The 18,741-nt window shown below is 39.9% G+C and overlaps 1 protein-coding gene across 1 annotated transcript in view; it reads left to right on the top strand.

Moving 5' to 3' along the window:
* Positions 1-18,741, top strand: part of EFCAB7 (EF-hand calcium binding domain 7) — a 44,783-nt gene that overhangs the window by 12,808 nt on the left and 13,234 nt on the right. The window contains exons 7-10 of the mRNA XM_049774431.1: positions 10,159-10,300; positions 11,127-11,236; positions 14,539-14,696; positions 15,524-15,657. Of these exons, the coding sequence (XP_049630388.1) occupies positions 10,159-10,300; positions 11,127-11,236; positions 14,539-14,696; positions 15,524-15,657 (544 nt within the window). The remainder of the gene's footprint in view (positions 1-10,158; positions 10,301-11,126; positions 11,237-14,538; positions 14,697-15,523; positions 15,658-18,741) is intronic.

Here is an 18,741-nt window from a genome sequence, read left to right as displayed (position 1 = left end):
TCAGTAACTTTTTCTACCTAATGATAATAAAAATCAAATAGATTTCCAGTTAGTAATATGGCATATGGTATCTTTTTTAAAAATAATTTCAGATAAAGAATATATATTTGGGCCCAGAGAGATAGCACAGCAGTGTTTGCCTTGCAAACAGCCGATCCAGGACCTAAGATGGTTGGTTCGAATCCTGGTGTCCCATATGGTCCCCTATGCCTGCCAGAAGCTATTTCTGAGCAGACAGCCAGGAGTAACCCCTGAGCACCGCAGGGTATGGCCCAAAAGCAAAAAACAAAACAAAACAAAAAAGAATATATATTTATGTTCTGATTTTAGTCTGTGGCACATTTACTATTTAACAGCTGTATCTCACATACAACTTTAGTAATAGTTCAGAATTTATATGCTGAAGCCTAGAACATTCACTACAGTGTTTAAGGAAATTAGTAAAAATTTTCTACTACATATTTTTATTTTATTCTTTTCAGCATTTTCCTTATATTGTGACCCCCAAACAATTAAAATTCGTGAAGGATGAATGCATTTTGCTGCTGGCACATCTTTGAATTTATCTGAATTGGTAGAATATAGCACCACCTTATGTGCTGTGAAAGAATTACAGTTAGTATTTTGTTTCTGTTTTATATAGTCAGTTATGACTTTGATTTTCTTTGATTTGTCAATAAACTCAATTTATAATTCTTTCAAATATATTTATTTAAATTGCCAACCATCTGTCGGTGCTTTTTTCCCCTATTACTTTATAGTAACATTCTAGCTTAGGCCCTTAGTGTGGTTGAGAATCTGTTTTGAATGTTTCATAACTAGCAGATCTTGAAAATTTTTCCTTTTTAACAATCTGCATATTCTAGTGATAACAATGTTCTAGAAATATGATTATTTCAGTGACATCTGGCTGATCTAAAGACTATGGCATTTGTTTTACTTCTGTTTTATAATTTGTGTTTTACATCTGCTTTATAGTTACTGTTTTACAATTTTCCACCTTATTCACTATGTACTGTAATATGTAGATTGTCTTTTCAAAGAAACTTAACAAATTTCCATGTACCTTTTCTAGACATGGAATTTAGGAGAGGCCTTAATAAAAATATTTTGTGTAAGTAAATGAAGAAATGGCTAGAAGTAATGTAAGGACACTTCTAGGAAAGGTCTGGGGCATTTTGGTGGTGGTGAGGTGCTATAACTTGCAACCTCCCGTGGGGGACCCCCGATCCGCGGGGGTGTGGAAATGAAGGTTGCTAGTTATTCGTGGGTTTGCCCGAGCAGAACTGACCTGTGAAGAAAAACTTGAGAAGTTAGTAAGAGAAGTCCTCAAGACAACACATGCTGTTCAAAAGGGAATTTTATTGTCGGGGGATCAACTTTTAAGGGCTGAAATACGTCAGAGGGTCTTACAGGTTTTTCCACCACTTACAATTACAAGCATTCATTAGCATAAGCTGGGGCAGGTAATAGGGAGGGGCAAAGAGGTAGAGAGCACGTTTTACCTGAAAGCATAAGATTCAAACAGAGTTCTATAAATTTTACTTAGCAAGTATAAATAAAACATCAGTTGTAATCATAATAACCTTTTGCTAACACAAAGGCAAGTTGCTCTATATTTTTCTTTCTGGCTGGATGTATTGGGCTGCTTTGAATTACTTTAGTATTTGTCTATTTCCTTTGTTCTCAAGGCATGGGCGCCTTTGGTCACGTGGGTGACAAGATTAGGAATTACTGAGGTGTCCTATGTTCTAGGTTTCATCAGCTAGGCTCCCCACAATAACTGGTTATATCAGCACCATAAGCTTTAATTATAACCATGATGTATAAGCACTAATATAATAATTACAAGACCAATTAAAATCAGATTAAGCTCTGCTAGGCACAGGTTTAATTCCCAGCACCACATGATATCCCCTCACTCCCATCCTGGATATCACCATGTATTGTTGGAAGTCCCCCAGTACCACTGGGATGGCCTTCCCTAGATCCATAGGGCCCAAGCAGTATCACATCTTTGGGCTCTTGCATTGCATCGATATCCCACTGGGCTGAGAATCATCAGTTGGGACTCCCGGACCTCCTAAGCATCATCTGGAAGGCCCCCTTCCCAAATAAAGAAAATTTAAATGTTCAAACAATTCTCAGCTAACTGACACATCTCTTTGCCCCAAGAGTAGTTGAGCTTCTTAAAATATTAGGACAAGAGGAAAATGTGTTTACCTGGCATTTCCCTTCTGCCGCAAACACATTCACTCCCAATGTCCTGGGACATGTGTTCTATTTTTTAGATTCAACAGTTTTAAGCAGGGGGAAGACTATTATAGTCATCATTTAATAAAGCTTAGGACTTTTTCCAGCTACTAAATCCGTAGCTTTTAATATTAAGAAAAATAATTTGTATTAACATTTTTATGTACTTATGGTTCTAAATGATACTGCTTTAAAATCCTTTATTAGGGCCAGAGAGATAGCACAGTACTAGGGCATTTGCCTTGCATGCAGCCAATCCAGGATGGACTTGGTTTGAATCCTGGCATCCCATGTGGTCCTCCTGCCAGGAGCGATTATTAAGCGCATAGCCAGGAATAACCCCTGAGCACTGCCAGGTGTGACCCCAAAACCAAAATAAAAAAATAAAAATAAATCCTTTATTATATAATGCCTGAGCATGAGGTTTCTTAAATAGTAATTTTTTTTGTTTTGTTTTTGGGCCACACCCGGCAATGCTCAGGGATTACTCCTGGCTTTGTGCCCAAAAATTGCTCCTGGCAGGCTCAGGGGACCATATAGGATGCCAGGAATTGAACCCAGGTCTGTCCTGGGTCGGCCACATACAAGGCAAATGCCCTATTACTGTGCTATTGCTCCAGCCCCATTTAAATAGTAACTTTAAAACAAATCACTGTATGTGAAAAAGAACAGTTTTTGAAATTGTTGTTTTGTGTGTGTGTAGTAACATTGGTTTATATACCTTTTACATACCATTTATATACCCTTTATATACCATTTAGGTATCAGCTGTATTTACTGCATCATTTTGGGGCACCACCAAACTCTATAGCAGTAGTTCAGCCAGTAAGATTCTTGCCTTGCACATGGTCGACTTATGTTAAATCCCCAGCATCTCATAGGGTCCCCTGAGCTCATTTAAAAAAAAATACTTAGTTTCCATTGTGTCACCCTCTGCACAGGTTTGGTTAGGTTTGTTTGTTTGTTTTTTGTTTTGGTCCACACCTGGAAGTTTCTAAAGGAACCATATGGAAGGTCAGGGATTTAACCCAGGTTTGTCTGCTATGTTATTGCTATATTATCTGCTATATTATTGATCTAACCCCAGTGTTCTGTATTTTTAAAATAGCTACTGGGCTGGTACAGCAGGTAAGGTATTTGCCTTGCAGGCAGCCACCTGAGATTTCTTAGCACCCTATATGATCACCTGACCCACCAAGAGTGATGAACACTGCTGGGTGTAACCCCAAACCCAAAAAATATATAAATAAATATGAGAGCATCCCTAGCCATTCTGGTAGATAAAACAAAATCATAAATTAATTGACATTCGGGGCCGGCGAGGTGGCGCTAGAGGTAAGGTGTCTGCCTTGCAAGTGCTAGCCAAGGATCAGGACCTCGGTTCGATCCCCCGGCGTCCCATATGGTCCCCCCAAGCCAGGGTCGATTTCTGAGCGCTTAGCCAGGAGTAACCCCTGAGCATCGAATGTGTGTGGCCCGAAAAACAAAAACAAAACAAAAAAAATTAATTGACATTCAGTTTGATAATGTTATTGTCAAAATGACTGAAAGGAATATATTTAGCTTTCTATATGATTTAGAATCTTAGTTCAAACTGTCTCAAAGAATAACATTTACGTTTATCTTTCCTTCTTTCAGCAGTCCTCATCCACAAAGGTCATGTTATTATCTAAGGGCCACTTGGCTTAAAGAAAGTGTCAGCATCTTTTGCTAGCCTATGTTCTATTCCTACCCATGAGATTTACAGGGCAGCTAAATGAAACACTTTGTAAATACTCTTATGTTAATAGATGGAACCTGAACTGTGACACAACCCACAAGTCTGAAACATACTGTGTTATACAAATTTTGAATTTAGTGCCCTTAGTGTATTTTCTTTTGGAAATATGATTTAATGGTAAAAGCATTCATTCAAGACTCTTAGGTTCCACATGATATTTCTCTAAGCTTCTTACATAACTAAACCCATGTCAATTTTAGGTAGCTCAGTTTCTATTTATTTAAAAAAAAAACCTCATTATTTCATAGGAATGTTACTGAAATTTACATAATGACTTTGTGTTTCTGTCATGGACAGAATACTTTTGAAGAAAAATTCTTAGAATTTAAGATCACATTTATTTGGGTTTTTGATTTTTGGACCACACCCGACTGTACTCAGGGTTTACTCCTGGCTCTGTGCTCAGAAATTACTCCTGTTGAATTTCTGGTGACTATTTAGTTCCTGAGAATAACTCTGGTTGCCGTATACAAGGCAAGCACCCTACCCACAGTACTATCATTTCAGCCCCCCTTAAGATCATATTTCATTTTATCAATTAAAATACACATACCTTTTTAATAGTGTGTGTGTGTGTGTGTGTGTGTATGTGAGAGAGAGAGACAGAGAGAGAGAGAGAGAGAGAGAGAGTACTCTTGGCTACACCTGGCTTGGTGCTGTTCTGGATACAAGGTAATACTGAAGATCAAGATGGGGCCTTCAGTATGCAAAGCATGGAACTATCCCTGTGAGTTATCTTCCTGGGCCCTACATGAGGTTCCCTATTCCATCCCTGACACATACCTGGCTAGCCCCAAAGGGCAGATGAACAGTTGTGGCACTTGAACACAGAAGGAAGCTCCTGGCTCTTACAATATACATATTTTGTACTCTAGACATGTGACTGGACTTGATTAATGATTGACTAGAAGCTTGGGTTCAGCAATAGTGGTAGTTTTTTTGTTTCATTTGGAGGGGCACACCCGGTGATGCTCAGGGGTTACTCCTGGCTCTGCTCTCAGAAATCGCTCCTAGCAGGCTAGGGTGGACCATATGGGATGCCGGGAATTGAACCTGGTCTATCCCAGGTCAGTCCTATGCAAGGCAAATGCCATACTGCTGTGCTATTGCTCCAGCCCCATTGGTAGGTGTTTTAAATTAAGTTTAAGAGGGGCCCGGAGAGATAGCACAGCAGTGTTTGCCTTGCAAGCAGCCGATCCAGGACCAAAGGTGGTTGGTTCGAATCCCGGTGTCCCATATGGTCCCCCGTGCCTGCCAGGAGCTATTTCTGAGCAGACAGCCAGGAGTAGCCCCTGAGCGCCGCCGGGTGTGGCCCAAAAAAACAAAACAAAACAAAGCAAAAAAATTAAGTTTAAGAAGAAATCTCCAAAGAAAAGATAAATATGAAATGGAAAATGAACAGGAGTTGGAAATAATGAAAACTAAAATAAAATTGAGGTAATATTGCATCAAAGCTTACAAAGGGTATGTACTATTTGACATCATCAGAAGAGTTTAATTACAATATGTAAGAAATTTCCATGTCTGTGGGATATTTGTTAGTAGATTTTAAAATACACTTTTTTTTTTCATTTAAAGATCAAACAGATAGTACACTTGCCTTGTATGTGAACCAGTCTGGATTCAATCGTCGCATCCCTTATGGTGACCTGAGCACCACCAGGAGTGATTTTTGTAGAGCCAGAAGGAACCCCTTAGCACTGCCAGGTGTGGCCCCCCCAATTTTTTATTTACATTATCTGCATTGATAAATTGAGACTTAAGAGACTTAAATACCTGGCATATTAGAATATTTAAGGAATGACAATAAGATGCATATTGGGTAGAGAACCCTCATTCAGAGGCAGGCAGAGGTTGAACAGATTCCTTGTTCCTAGGCACAACACCAGAATGCAGGAAACCCCTGCATCTGAGAGAGGTGGGCTTGCTCAATCTAACCTAGTAGGGAGATAATCCCTGTGCCTGCTCCCAGGATGGCTCAGCTTTATTCCCATGAGACTTGATGCACATGCTGACTCAGCATCTAGGCAAAATATTCACCAGTCAGACATGGGGTAGTATCTGAACATTAAAAAAGAGTCTATCTTAGGGGCAAAGGGGGAGCATGGGATTTAAACATGCACTCTACACACAAGTGACCCCAGTTGGATCCCTAGCACTATAGTACCTAGTGCCTAGGTACCACCAGGAATTCCTAAGCACAGAACCAGGAGAAGCCCAAGTGCTGCTATATGACCCAACTCCCCCTCTAAGAGAAAGTGTAACAAATCCAACCCCCAAAAAACAAAAACCACAGAGATTGTCCCAGGCCTGACACCCAGACCTATGTCTCCCACGGTGGGCATCCCATATTCAAGAAAGGGTGTATGAACCAGATAAAGACAAGACTCAATCTCTTACTTTGGAATTAAGGGCCTGATGGCACCTTCTTTGCAAGTGAACTCTCTCCCAAAGCCACGTACTCATTCACCATATCCAATAGAAAAATTAAATTAAGAGAAATAATTAAGCTAGAATATACAATTCAAAGCCAGTTAAGAGGAAAATTGCTTAATAAAAATTTTGTGATAAAATATTCTAGTACAAAAAGTCTCATCTTTGGGGCCAGTGAGGTGGCGCTAGAGGTAAGATGTCTGCCTTGCAAGTGCTAGCCAAGGAAGGATCGCGGTTCGATCCCCCGGTGTCCCATATGGTCCCCCCAAACCAGGGGCAATTTCTGAGCGCTTAGCCAGGAGTAACCCCTGAGCATCGAACGGTGTGGCCTGAAAAAACAAAAAAAAAAAAGAAAAGAAAAAACAAGAAGTCTTATCTTTTTAGCCTAATTCATTTGCCTTTTAAGTGTAGCCACATTGTTTTACAGCCATAACCACCATCCATGTCCTGAATTTTTTCATCATATGCTCATTAAAGCACCAATTCTTCCTTCCCTCTTCCCTCAGTCTCTGGCAACCACCATTCTGCTTTCACAATCTCTGAGTTTAACTGCTCTGGGTACTTGGTATAAGTTGAATCACAATATTGTTCTTTTGTTTCTGGCTTATTTCACTTAATAGTCTCTGGGTTTCTCCATTGGTGCCACGTGTCAGCGTTTTGTTTCCTTCGGAGGCCAATGTGTTTGTCTTGTTGTATGTGTGTGCTGCTTAGTGTACCTGTTCTTCCTTCTGTCTGTGGACATTTGATGTCCACATTTTGCTATTTTCAGCAATGTAGCTGTGAAGATGGATAGACAAAGACCTTTCTACACTTCTGCTTTAGATTGTTTCTTCTGGGAGGGGGGGTTATACCCACATGTAGAATAGCTAGATCATACAGTAATCTTGGTTTAATTTTTTTTTACTGTGAACAAAGTGAATTACAAATCTTTCACAGTAATATTTAAGGCAAATAGTAATAAATGAGGGGCATTCCTACCACCAGTGTTGTTTTGATCTGCATCTCCCTGATGATTTATGATGTGGGGCAATTTTTCATGTGGGTTTAATTTTTTTTGAGAAACTGCCAAACTTCTTCACAGTGGCTTTAGCAATGTACATTCTTTCCAGTAGTGCACCAAGGGTTTCCACTTCTCCACATTCGTGTCTCTGTCATTGTATGGCAGTTGGACTTGGACATGCTCCTTGGATACCCCCGATATAATGACAGTTAAACCTGGACATGCCCTCGTGGACACACCCCTTGACTCCTGTCATGCCGAGTATAAAAGGAAAAACTTGGACTGTTTTGGGGGGGTCTCAAGATAGTGACCAGAGCAGCGCCTGCTGGTCCGGGGGAGTGGGGGGTGGAGATAAAGCATCAGCAAGATGCTGCCTGCTTTGTATCTATTCCTCTTTCTTTCTCTATTTCTTTCTCTACTCACTTCTGGCCAGTGAATCTCTTTTGGGCAGGCGGTTGCTACATGTTGGCATCACTGAATGGACACTTGGCCCACCCAGCAGCAGGCCCTGCGGGTCCCTGTAAGCCTTGCAGCACCAGGCCTTGTCTATAGCCTGCATCCCTGGCAGCCTTGGGCCTCTGTAGACTTGCAGCAGCCAAGCAACAAGCTGTGGACTTGCAGCTTACTGCAGAAACCTGTAGAAGCCTGGAAGCCTTGCAGCTTATCATAGTAATTTCTAGTGTCAACACATATTATTCCTCCCTCAATCCCCATGCTTTCTGGTGTGTGTGTGGGCCCACCCATTGGTGCTCAGGCTTCCTTATGCCCATGGTGCACAGAAGTGTTTCTTTTCTGGGTGGGTGGGGCCATACCCAACACTGTAGAGGTGCAACTTCTGGCTTTGTACTCAGGGTCATTCCTCGTGGTGTTCAGGAGACTGTCATATGCAGTGCATAGGATCAAACAAGGATTGGCCACATGCAAGACATATACCTTAACTTGTTTTAGGGAGCCAGCCCATTTAATCTTTTATTGTCTTTTGTTGCTTGTGTTTTTTGGTGTCATAGCTAAGAAATCCTTCATTATCAAATCTAATTTAATGCAGTTTACTCATGTTCTTCTCAGATGAATTTTTTTTTGTCATGGCTATAATTGTAGCTGATATTTTATTTCTTTTTAAAAGCCCATCCAAGAGGTGCTCAGCATATTTTTAATCACTCACTCAGCTGTACGGGTTGAATGGTCAGTTCAGGGAGTCATCAGGCAGGGTTAGGAGCTTGAAGATGAATGCATGTGGGCTGCTGGGGGTTGAACTGAGGGCCTTAGGCCTCCTAGGCACATGCCCTACCACTTGAGCTGCCTGTCAACCCCATTTTCTTATACTTTCTGTTTTGAGGCTTACATTTAGATAGATCTTAATTCTATTTATGCTAATTTGTGTGTATGGTATACAAGATTTTTTATTTTGCATATAGATATTTCATTTTTCTAGTCACATTTGTGGAAAAGACTATTATTTCTCCCATTGAATGGTTTCTACACCCTTGCTGAAAATCTTTTGACCATATGTGCAAGTTCATTCTGAACTGTCTATTCAATTTAATTTATATGTGTGCCTATTTAATTCACATATATGCCAATACTATTCTGTTTTGATTATGTAACTTTGTAATTAGTTTTAAAATCCAGAATGCTAAATACTTTGACTGTTTTCTTTCTCCTTACGAAAATATTTTGGATAGAACCTTAGCCATAAAAACAGCAGAAGTGGGGCTGGAGAGATAGCACAGTGGGTAGGGTGTTTGCCTTGCATGTGGCTGGTCTGTGTATGATCCTCAATACCCTATATATGGTTCCCAGAGCCCCATCGGGAGTGATGCCTGAGTGCAGAGCCAGGAGTAAGCCCTGAGAATCACTGGATGTGACCCAAAAGTAAGAAACAAAAAGGAGAAAACAGCAGGATTTACATTGGTATAATAAAAATTAAAATAAGATAATTGTAACTTAGGTAAGGGATAAATGCTGTGTATATTCATGTTAGGATCATTTCAATTTGTTTTGTTTTGTTCCATTTTCACCCCCTACCAATCATTTATTGTTAAGAAAATATGAGTGAGAGGACCGGAAAGGTAGTACAGGGGTTAAAACAAATACCTCACTTGTGTGGAATTTCAGTTTATTCCCCAATACAATATGGTCCTCTGAGCAGTGATGGGCTGTTGCAAGAATTACCAGGAGTGACCCTAGGTCCCCTGAGCACCTCTTGGTGTGTCTCCTCCCACAAAAGTGGGAAATAAATCTCAATAAAAATGGTTTGTTCTTGGGGCCAGTTCCAAGAATGAATTTCACTTGATTATTATAGTAGTATATTTAGTTATGCTTCAAACATCTCCCATCCTTAGAAACTTTATTTTTCTTACATCTTCTATTATGTCATTTTCTACATTTTCATTTAAATCCCTTTAAGATGAATCTTATGGTTTTCTCTACTTATATTTATCTGTTCTGATAGTCAGATAATATTTATTGAGCCCTGAGAGTATGCCAGGCACTATTTTAGGTAACTGGATGTTTGATATTATTTTGCATGTATAATGTATCTTTGTCCTAGCCATGTTATTGTTAATTATAATTGAATTGTGTCAGAAGGGCATTTATTTTTTACCTCCTTCATTTTCTTCTTATCATTCTCTATTCATACTGGAAGCGTTGAGTAAACAGTGTTTGAAAAACATGTTTTTCTACATTTCAGGAGTGGCAGCGTGTACAATCTAAAGGTTGCTTTTTCGTGGAAGAAGATGGGGAAATCATTAATCATCAATACAAGATGCATATTGCTCAGAGATCCATGGTTTATCTAACTATTAAACCACTAAACCTGAGTCAGGTCGAAGGCAAGTTAAAATGTTTTAATGTGTGTATATATATTTATGTGTGTGTATATAAATGAATATTTATATGGGGGGTTGGGCATTCAGGGGTTACTCCTGACTCTGCACTCAGAAATCACTCCTGGCAGTACTCAAGGGACTGTGTGGGATGCTGGGGAATCAAACCCCAGTCGACAGCATGCAAGGCAAATGCCCTACTTGCTGTGCTATCACTCCGGCCCCTTAAGGTATATTTTTAAGATATCAAGTTAGTCTCTTTTTGGGTGGGGCCACACCCAGTGACACTCAGGGGTTACTCCTGGCTATGTGCTCAGAAATCGCTCCTGGTTTGGGGAACCATATAAGACGCTGGGGATCGAACCACAGTCCTTCCTAGGTTAGCAGCGTACATGGCAAAATGCCCTACCACTTGTGCCACCACTCCAGCCCCCTCAGTTTAGTCTTTTTATGAGAATATGTGTTTTTAGTAGTAATATTTAGTGGGGGGAAAAAGTCTTCCTAAGAATAATACAGCTATGTACCTTTGTAAAATCATAGTTTATATTATATTATGAAAAGAAGTAAGTTGCCTTTTTTCGGAATTTTTTGTTCATGTGCACAAGTGCTTGGAAGCTACTCATGGTAGAGCACAGGTGGGTATTGTCCCAAACAAAAACAAAGAAAGATTACAAAATAAATTTAAAAGGGATGTGTATACTTGAAAAAATCCAAAGCTGAAAGAAACACTGACCTTTCAAAAAATGTATATATATATACATTTATATATGTATGTATATTAAGAACAAAGAGTGCTTATTTTAATATGTCTGGTCTTTGTTTTTATTTTTAGGAAAACTATCTCCTTGGTTATCAGTTGATACAACTATGTATATTCTTAAGGAAAGTGAAAGTCAAGCAAGTATACAGCTTATGGGTTTTACAGAACTACAAAATAGAGAAGTATGCATATTTGTTTTCTAATTTTTATTTTTTAATTAGAGTATGAACGCTAATCTGGGGGAAATGATGTCAATTTTAATGTCAACTTCTGTATCTTCCCCTGTAACAAAGTTATCAGGGGCCAGAGTGGTAGTAAAGTGACTAGGGCACTTGTCTTGAACCCTTCCGACTTGAGGTCAATGCAGGGCATCCCATATGATCCCCTCAAGTCCCACCAAGAATGGCCTCTGAGTGTAAGGTGTCAGCCCGGAGTGAGTCCTGAATACCACCAGTTGTGGCCCAAAACAAAGCAGAAATCATTATGAGTAATATATATGCTTTATTAATTATAAAAGATTTTTTCTTGTTTGCTTAGTTCTAAGAATCGAGGATTAATCAGTCATTTGGGCTCCATAACTTAAGTTCTATCACATTCTGCCTCACTTTCCTGTTTTATACATAGTCTGTTACTTCAATATGAACATTTTTGGGTACACTTCGTAAAAATGACAGATGCCAGTGGATTCCCCCCACCAAAAATATAAGCAATTCAAGCCTGGAAAAGTTGCTCTGGATGTTTATCTTACTTACACTGCTACAGAAAAAAACAAACTTCAGAATAACTATCCTCAGGCTTCACTCATTTTATAGGCTTCACAGATTGATATAAAGAAATGCTTTTAAATGATTTTATATGTTGCTTGTGGGTTGTTTCTGATCTTTTTTAATTATATATTTACTCAGAGGCCAAATATGTGAGGCAGATACATAAATGTGGCTATTTATTTTATGAGGACTACAAAATACATCTGCTGCACAACAACAGAATAATACTATTCAAGGGCTTACTGCAATATCATATTTAATCTTTATATAGGTCCAACGACAGACAAACATTTCCCTGATGGAATGTTACATAAAAGTCTTTATTGTAGACTTCCTAACAGACAAGTATAGTTATAGCCAAGGAGCATATAAAATGACAGAAGTTATTAACGTTTGACTAAACTCTTCTTCAGAACTGATTGAAGTTAAATTCAAGATAAAGCATCATCTGAAACTGTAGCTTTTCCCATTTTGTTTTGGATAAAATTGCTTTCATATGAGAATACATGTATAAAAATATTAGTACATAGCCAGCCTATAATATAGTTTGAATGAGTTCCTATTTACTTCTTTACCGTATAGGTTTTTGTTTCTCTGTAATATGTCATATTTACAAAGGATTTTTAAATTTTTAGTTTCACAATTTTTCTCCTTAAAAAGTGTTGTGTGCCACTGGAAGATTTTTCATTTACCATCTGTACTGGCACTTCAAGTTTATATGTGGAGATAAGGGAGGGTCCTGGAATAGCAGGTTGATGTTCTCTAAGAACTTTTCATTCAGAGATCCATCATTTTCAAAAGGTAGATTTTAAGTCTTAAATTTTCAGATCAACCCTGTTTATTACATTTGCTTCTTTGTGTATCCTGACTTGAAGGGGAGATAATACTGAATCCAGAATTGAGATGAGTAAGTTTATTTGTGTATGAGTTTCAGAATAACATACATTTGGGTCTTGAAAGGGGTTTTTGGACACAGTATCAGAATTCCATTGTTCTATACTGATGAATAAGTAGCCGTTTGCTTATCTAATTGTACACAACTCAAAATGCTTAAGTTTAATGTATTTGACACAGACAACCCATAGGAAGCTATTAGATTCCAGAAATACCTAGAAAGCATATCAAGGGATACATTTTTCTTTATTTCATAGAACAGAGAAAAATAAAAAAAAATTTTCTCCACAAATGTTGTGGTACTCATAATAAATACTCCATGATGAAAAATGAGTATTTATGAGTTGTCTTGAATTCTGCCTTCTTGTTTATTATAAGTTCATATTAAATAATAATAGAAGTCCAGTGTTTTTCTCACATAATTAGGAACTTAAAAATGAAATTAGTTTTGGGTTCTGAGAATGGTACAAGGGGGCAGAGCATAGGCCTTATACTTGGCCAACGCAGATTCGATTCCCAGTATCCCATGTAATTTCCCTCCAGCCTGCCAGGAGTGATTTATGAGTGCAGAGCCAAGAGTAAACCCTGAGAATTACCAGGTATGACACAAGAAAGAAAGGGAGGGAAGGAGAAAAGGAAGGCAGGAAGGAAGGCATGTAGGCATTAATTTATACAAGTGGTCAAGTTTTTAAAATACAATATACTTAATTTTTATTTTATGTCATTGAAATCTGATGTACAAATTATGCATTTATATATGAGTCAAAGTAGGAAACTTACCTTAAAAATATAATCACAGTTTTTAAGATTACTGGGCAAGATTAAAAAGATCTTTTTCTTTAGGCAGTAATTTTAAATATATTTATATATGTTTAAATCATCCAGTGGGTGGCTGGAGCAATGCTACAGCATATAGGGCACATGCTTATCATGCACCTGACCTGGGTTTAATCTCCAGCATCCCATAGGGTCCCCTGAGCACCCTACAGGAGTAGTTCCTGAGTGCAGAGCTAGGAGTAATCCCTGAGCATTGCCAGATGTGGCAAAAAAAAAAAATCATCTCATGGTCTTTCACTAAGGTTTCACCTAATAAAAATATTTTGTGGGGGCCGGAGAGATAGCATGGAGGTAAAGCGTTTGTTTGCCTTGCATGCAGAAGGTCAGTGGTTTGAATCCTGGCATCTCATATGGTCCCCTGAGCCTGCCAGGAGCGATTTCTGAGCATAGAGCCAAGAGTAACCCCTGAGCACTGCCGGATGTGACCCAAAAACCATTAAAAAAAATTTTTTTTTTGAAGAATCATAATAGGTAGATATTGATAAAGAATATTTCTAGAGAGAGAAAAACGCAGAATGGTCTCACTCATCTATGGGTTTTAAGAAAAATGAAAGACACCATTGTAATAATAATTTTCAGACACAAAAGAGAAAAGAGCTGGAAGTTCCAGCTCACCTCAGGAAGCTCACCACAAAGAGTGATGAGTTTAGTTAGGGAAATAACTACATTTTGAACTGTCCTAATAACGAGAATGTATGAGGAAAATGGAGAGCCTGTCTAGAGTACAGGCGGGGGGGGTCGGGTGGGGAGAAGGGAGACTTGGGACATTGGTGATGGGAATGTTGCACTGGTGATGGGTGGTGTTCTTTACATGACTGAAACCCAAACACAATCATGTATGTAATTAAGGTGTTTAAATAAATTTTAAAAAAATGTTTAAAAAAAAAGAATATTTCTAATGTGTTTTGTTTCCAGGAAAAGATCAAAGATATAAAATCTTACAGGTTTTTTTTTTGTTTTTTGTTTTGTTTTGTTTTTGAGAAAAGGTGTTTGGGTGGACTGGTGAACTGGGGCCTGGAACTTACTGGTTAATTCCTTGTACAACTGGCTGTAGGCTGAGGCAAGAAATAAAACCAATAGCCGAAGAAGCCCAGCTTGTATGTAGAGATGAAAGTGGAGAATTATTTCTTACAAAGGAATTTAGGTAAGTTTCATTTATTGAGGCATAAAGCTGGAGCTCTGAAACTTGGACCAGAGTACATTGATAGCCTGTGTCTCCTGTCCTTTGAACAGCATGTACCCTTAACCTCCACATTCTAGTTTCTTTACTCAGCTCATTTCCTTGGCATCTGAAAATAAACTTTCCTTCAGTGCTCTGTGACTTGCTATTGATTTCTGGGTTTCACCATTTGGCAAGTTAACTTTAGTCACACAGCCACCAATCCCTTCCCCATAAGACATTAATTGTCCTACAAATAGATCTTGCTAGCTAGTTTTGTACTATTGACTGAAATAATGGTCAGGTTTGAAATTCAAATTCTAGGTAGTTCTCTCGTGCCCAAGACATAGACACTAAGATCTGGCTGCAGGTCAAGCTGGAAAAGATTAGAGAAGGAAAAAGAAAAGACACTGTTGCTTAGGGGTTTCTTCTAAGTGCTGAGCTACTGTGGTTTCTTTAGAGCTTTGTTTATCTTCCATAGACTTTACAAGCATATGTCTGGATGCATTAATATTATAGTTCATAGGGGCCGGTGAGGTGGCGCTAGAGGTAAGGTGTCTGCCTTGCAAGCACTAGCCAAGGAAGGATCGCGGTTCGATCCCCCGGCGTCCCATATGGTCCCCCCAAGCCAGGGGCGATTTCTGAGTGCTTAGCCAGGAGTAACCCCTGAACATCAAATGGGTGTGGCCCAAAAAACAAACAAAAAAAAGTTATAGTTCATAGAGACTACCTTTATTTTCTTTTCAAAATGTTCTTCTAATTAGTTGCCTTAGAGACAAACAGTAATTTGCACCTTTTTTTAATCCTTTTAGGTCAACTTTATCAGATATATTTGATGTTATTGATCTAGATGGGAATGGTCTTCTTAGCCTGGAAGAATATAATTTTTTTGAACTGAGAACAAGTGGCGAGAAGTGTGATGAGGATGCCTGGGCAGTCTGCAGAGGTAAACACTGTTTCCTTGACTATGGAGCACTGCGGCACTGGTATCCCTTTCCTCACTTCCCTTTCTCTGGCTACTCTCATCAGAGCAGGGATCGTGCATGCCCTCTGATATCACACACCATAGTGGAGATGCTCCTGTGTATTTGGTTGCAGTACTTGCAGAGGGCCTCGTTCACATTGTACATGGCTAGAATCTCACACAGTGACCATGATCACACTTCGTGTATGTGGAGCACTTCTGGGGGTCTGATCCTGTCTCACACATGCTTGCTAGATGCTCTACACAGAATAGGGCCCACACACCTTTTCACCCTTAAGAAGTAAAGTATTGCAGGACTAGAGAGATAGTACAGCAGGTAGGGTTCCTGCCTTGCACCTGACTGATCTGGGTTGGATCTCCCATTTAGTCGACATCCCATATAGTCTCCTGAGCACTTGCAGGAGTAACCCCTGATCATCACTGGGTGTGGCCCAGGAACCAAAACCGGAAATGCAACATCAGAAAGTATCACAACCCGGTAGGGCATTTGCCTTGCACGTGGCCAACCCAGGACAGACATGGTTTGATTCTCAGTTTCTCATATGGTTCCCCAAGCCTGGCAGGAGCGATATCTGAGCAGAGAGCCAGAAGTAACCCCTGAGCGCCATCAGGTGTGACCCAAAAACAAAACAAAAAAAATTTGTATCACAACCAAGTGTGTCTGCAACCCCTGATCATCACAGCACCCAAGACCCAAGGGAAGAGACTTGAGGAGAAAAGACAAGCATTGTCTCTGAATGGAGAGCCAGGGATTTCATTCTGAGGATAAGTTGCTTACCATGCAGGCTGCCAGCTCTATTTTAATCTCTGGCAACATATGGTTTCCTGAGGTTGCATGAACTAGTGTCAGCACCGATCCAGGAGCCCTGCCTTCAAATCAATGGAATAACATGGTAGTTGATGGAATCCTGCATCAACTCAGTGTTAAATATGTTGGCTGCTTTACAAACCTGTGGCTGGTGTGTCTGAGTTCAGTGTCTGGCACTGCCCTGTATACTCAAATGCAATACCAATATCTCCACTGTTTAGAACCCTTAACACCACAGCCAGTTGTGGGATTGCCAACACACTGTGACTGTGTGTTATGATACAAATTGTGCAGGAATCTCGTGATTCTTTGATTTGGGTTAGAGCAACCACACAATGGGTAGAAAATTTGCTTTGCACAGGACTGACCCTGCTCCATCCCTGACATTACCTATGGGCCCCCGAACTTGGTAGGAGTAATTTCTGAGTACAGCTAATAGTCCCCCTGAGTGCCGCCAGGTATGCCCTCCCCCCTAAAATAAAAGTGTGATTTGGGTGAGCCCCCATCAAGCACCATCAACAAAAATGTATGACCTTCAATTATCAAAACCACCACAGAAGCGAAGAAAAGAGGAATTGGTAAGAAACACATTGGTAGTTGGTGTAATACTCACAGTCAAAGAAAAGATGAATTACTTCTATTTGATTTGCAGCCTAGTTTTCCCTCTCAAGAGATTCTCAAACCATGGGGTAGTCAAGATCCCAACAGGCTGGCCAGGATTTGCTCTGCACAAGCACATATTCAGGACCACAGTGAATGAAGAGTCAGTGACTGACAATTCTAAGCCTTTCTTGCTAGAGATCCCGAAGAGAGGGAAGGAGAAGGGAGAGAGAGAAGGGGAGAGAGAAGAGGAGAAGAGAGGAGAGGAGAAAGAGAGAAAGAGAAAGAGAAAAGAGATTTGGTCACTGGGGTTTAAATACTATCACCTAATCCACTGAGTTTCCCCTCACACTCTGCTCTTTGGAGTTCAGATATAAACTTTGTCCTGGCTCTTGAGAGCAAAAATAAACTGAGAGTCCCAAGCAGTGACCAGCTGAGGGCAGCAAAGAGCTAGTGACCTTAAGTTTTACTATTAAAAAGTTAAGTGGTTTCCAGGCAGTTGCTTATACATGAAAAAGATTTAGTTTCAAATTTTTAGGGGGTCACACCCGTCAGTACTCAGGGGTCACTCCTTGCTCTACGCTCAGAAATCGTTCCTGGCAGGCTCGGGGGACCATATGGAATGCCGGGATTCTAACCACCATCCTTTTGTGTGCAAGGCAAATGCCCTACCTCCATGCTATCTCTCTGGCCCCCTAGTTTTAATTTTTTAGTTTTTGTTTCTCTTCTGCATTGGAGTAGAATTGGGGGGGGGGGGAGGCTCACACCTGGCAGTGCTCAGGGGTTACTCCTGGCTCTATGCTCAGAAATTGCTCCTGGCAGGCTTGGGGGACAATCTGGGATGCAGGGATTCGAACCACCTTCCTTCTGCATGCAAGGCAAATGCCCTTCCTCCATGGAGTAGAATTTTAAAAGTGTGTCTATGGAGGTACATAAGCCAAAAAAAAATATTAAGAAGGTTAATGGAAATCCTGAAAATGAAGCACAGTTGCTAAAGTAAGAGCTGGGAAGATGGTAGGATGTTTGTATTGGAACCATGGGCTGAAAGATTAAAAGGAAAACCAAGAGCTGGGGCCAGACATGAGTATGCACATGATGTGGGAGGGGGCCAGAGAAGGATTTGTGCCACACCTGGCAGTGTTCAAGGGTTATTCCTGTCTCTGTGCTCAAGAATCACTCTTAGCAGTGCTCAGGGGACTAGATGTAATGTTTTTCTTGTCCTTATATATATTTTGTATTAATGGAAGTATATGTGGGCCGGGCGGTGGCGCTAGAGGTAAGGTGCCTGCTTTGCCTGCGCTAGCCTTGGACGGACTGCGGTTCGATCCCCCGGTGTCCCATATGGTCCCCCAAGCCAGGAAAAACTTCTGAGCGTTACTGGGTGTGGCCCAAAAACCAAAAAAAAAAAAAAAAAAATGGAAGTATATGTATGAATTAATATAAAATGTATATTGCATTATAATCTGATAGTACACATAAATTTAAGATGTTTTAATATAACTTTTATTAATATAACTTATAATTTATTTTAACAATGACTCATATTTGGTTATTTGTTAGCACTAGAGTATGTTCCATAAGAGTAAATCAGTTTTCTTAAGATGTTATTATTAGGGGCCGGAGAGATAGCACAGCGG

This window comes from Suncus etruscus, chromosome 6 (assembly GCF_024139225.1).
Source record: "Suncus etruscus isolate mSunEtr1 chromosome 6, mSunEtr1.pri.cur, whole genome shotgun sequence".
Classification (NCBI taxonomy): domain Eukaryota; kingdom Metazoa; phylum Chordata; class Mammalia; order Eulipotyphla; family Soricidae; genus Suncus; species Suncus etruscus.
Note: the sequence above shows the minus strand (reverse complement) of the source record. Positions and strands in the feature narration are given on the sequence as shown.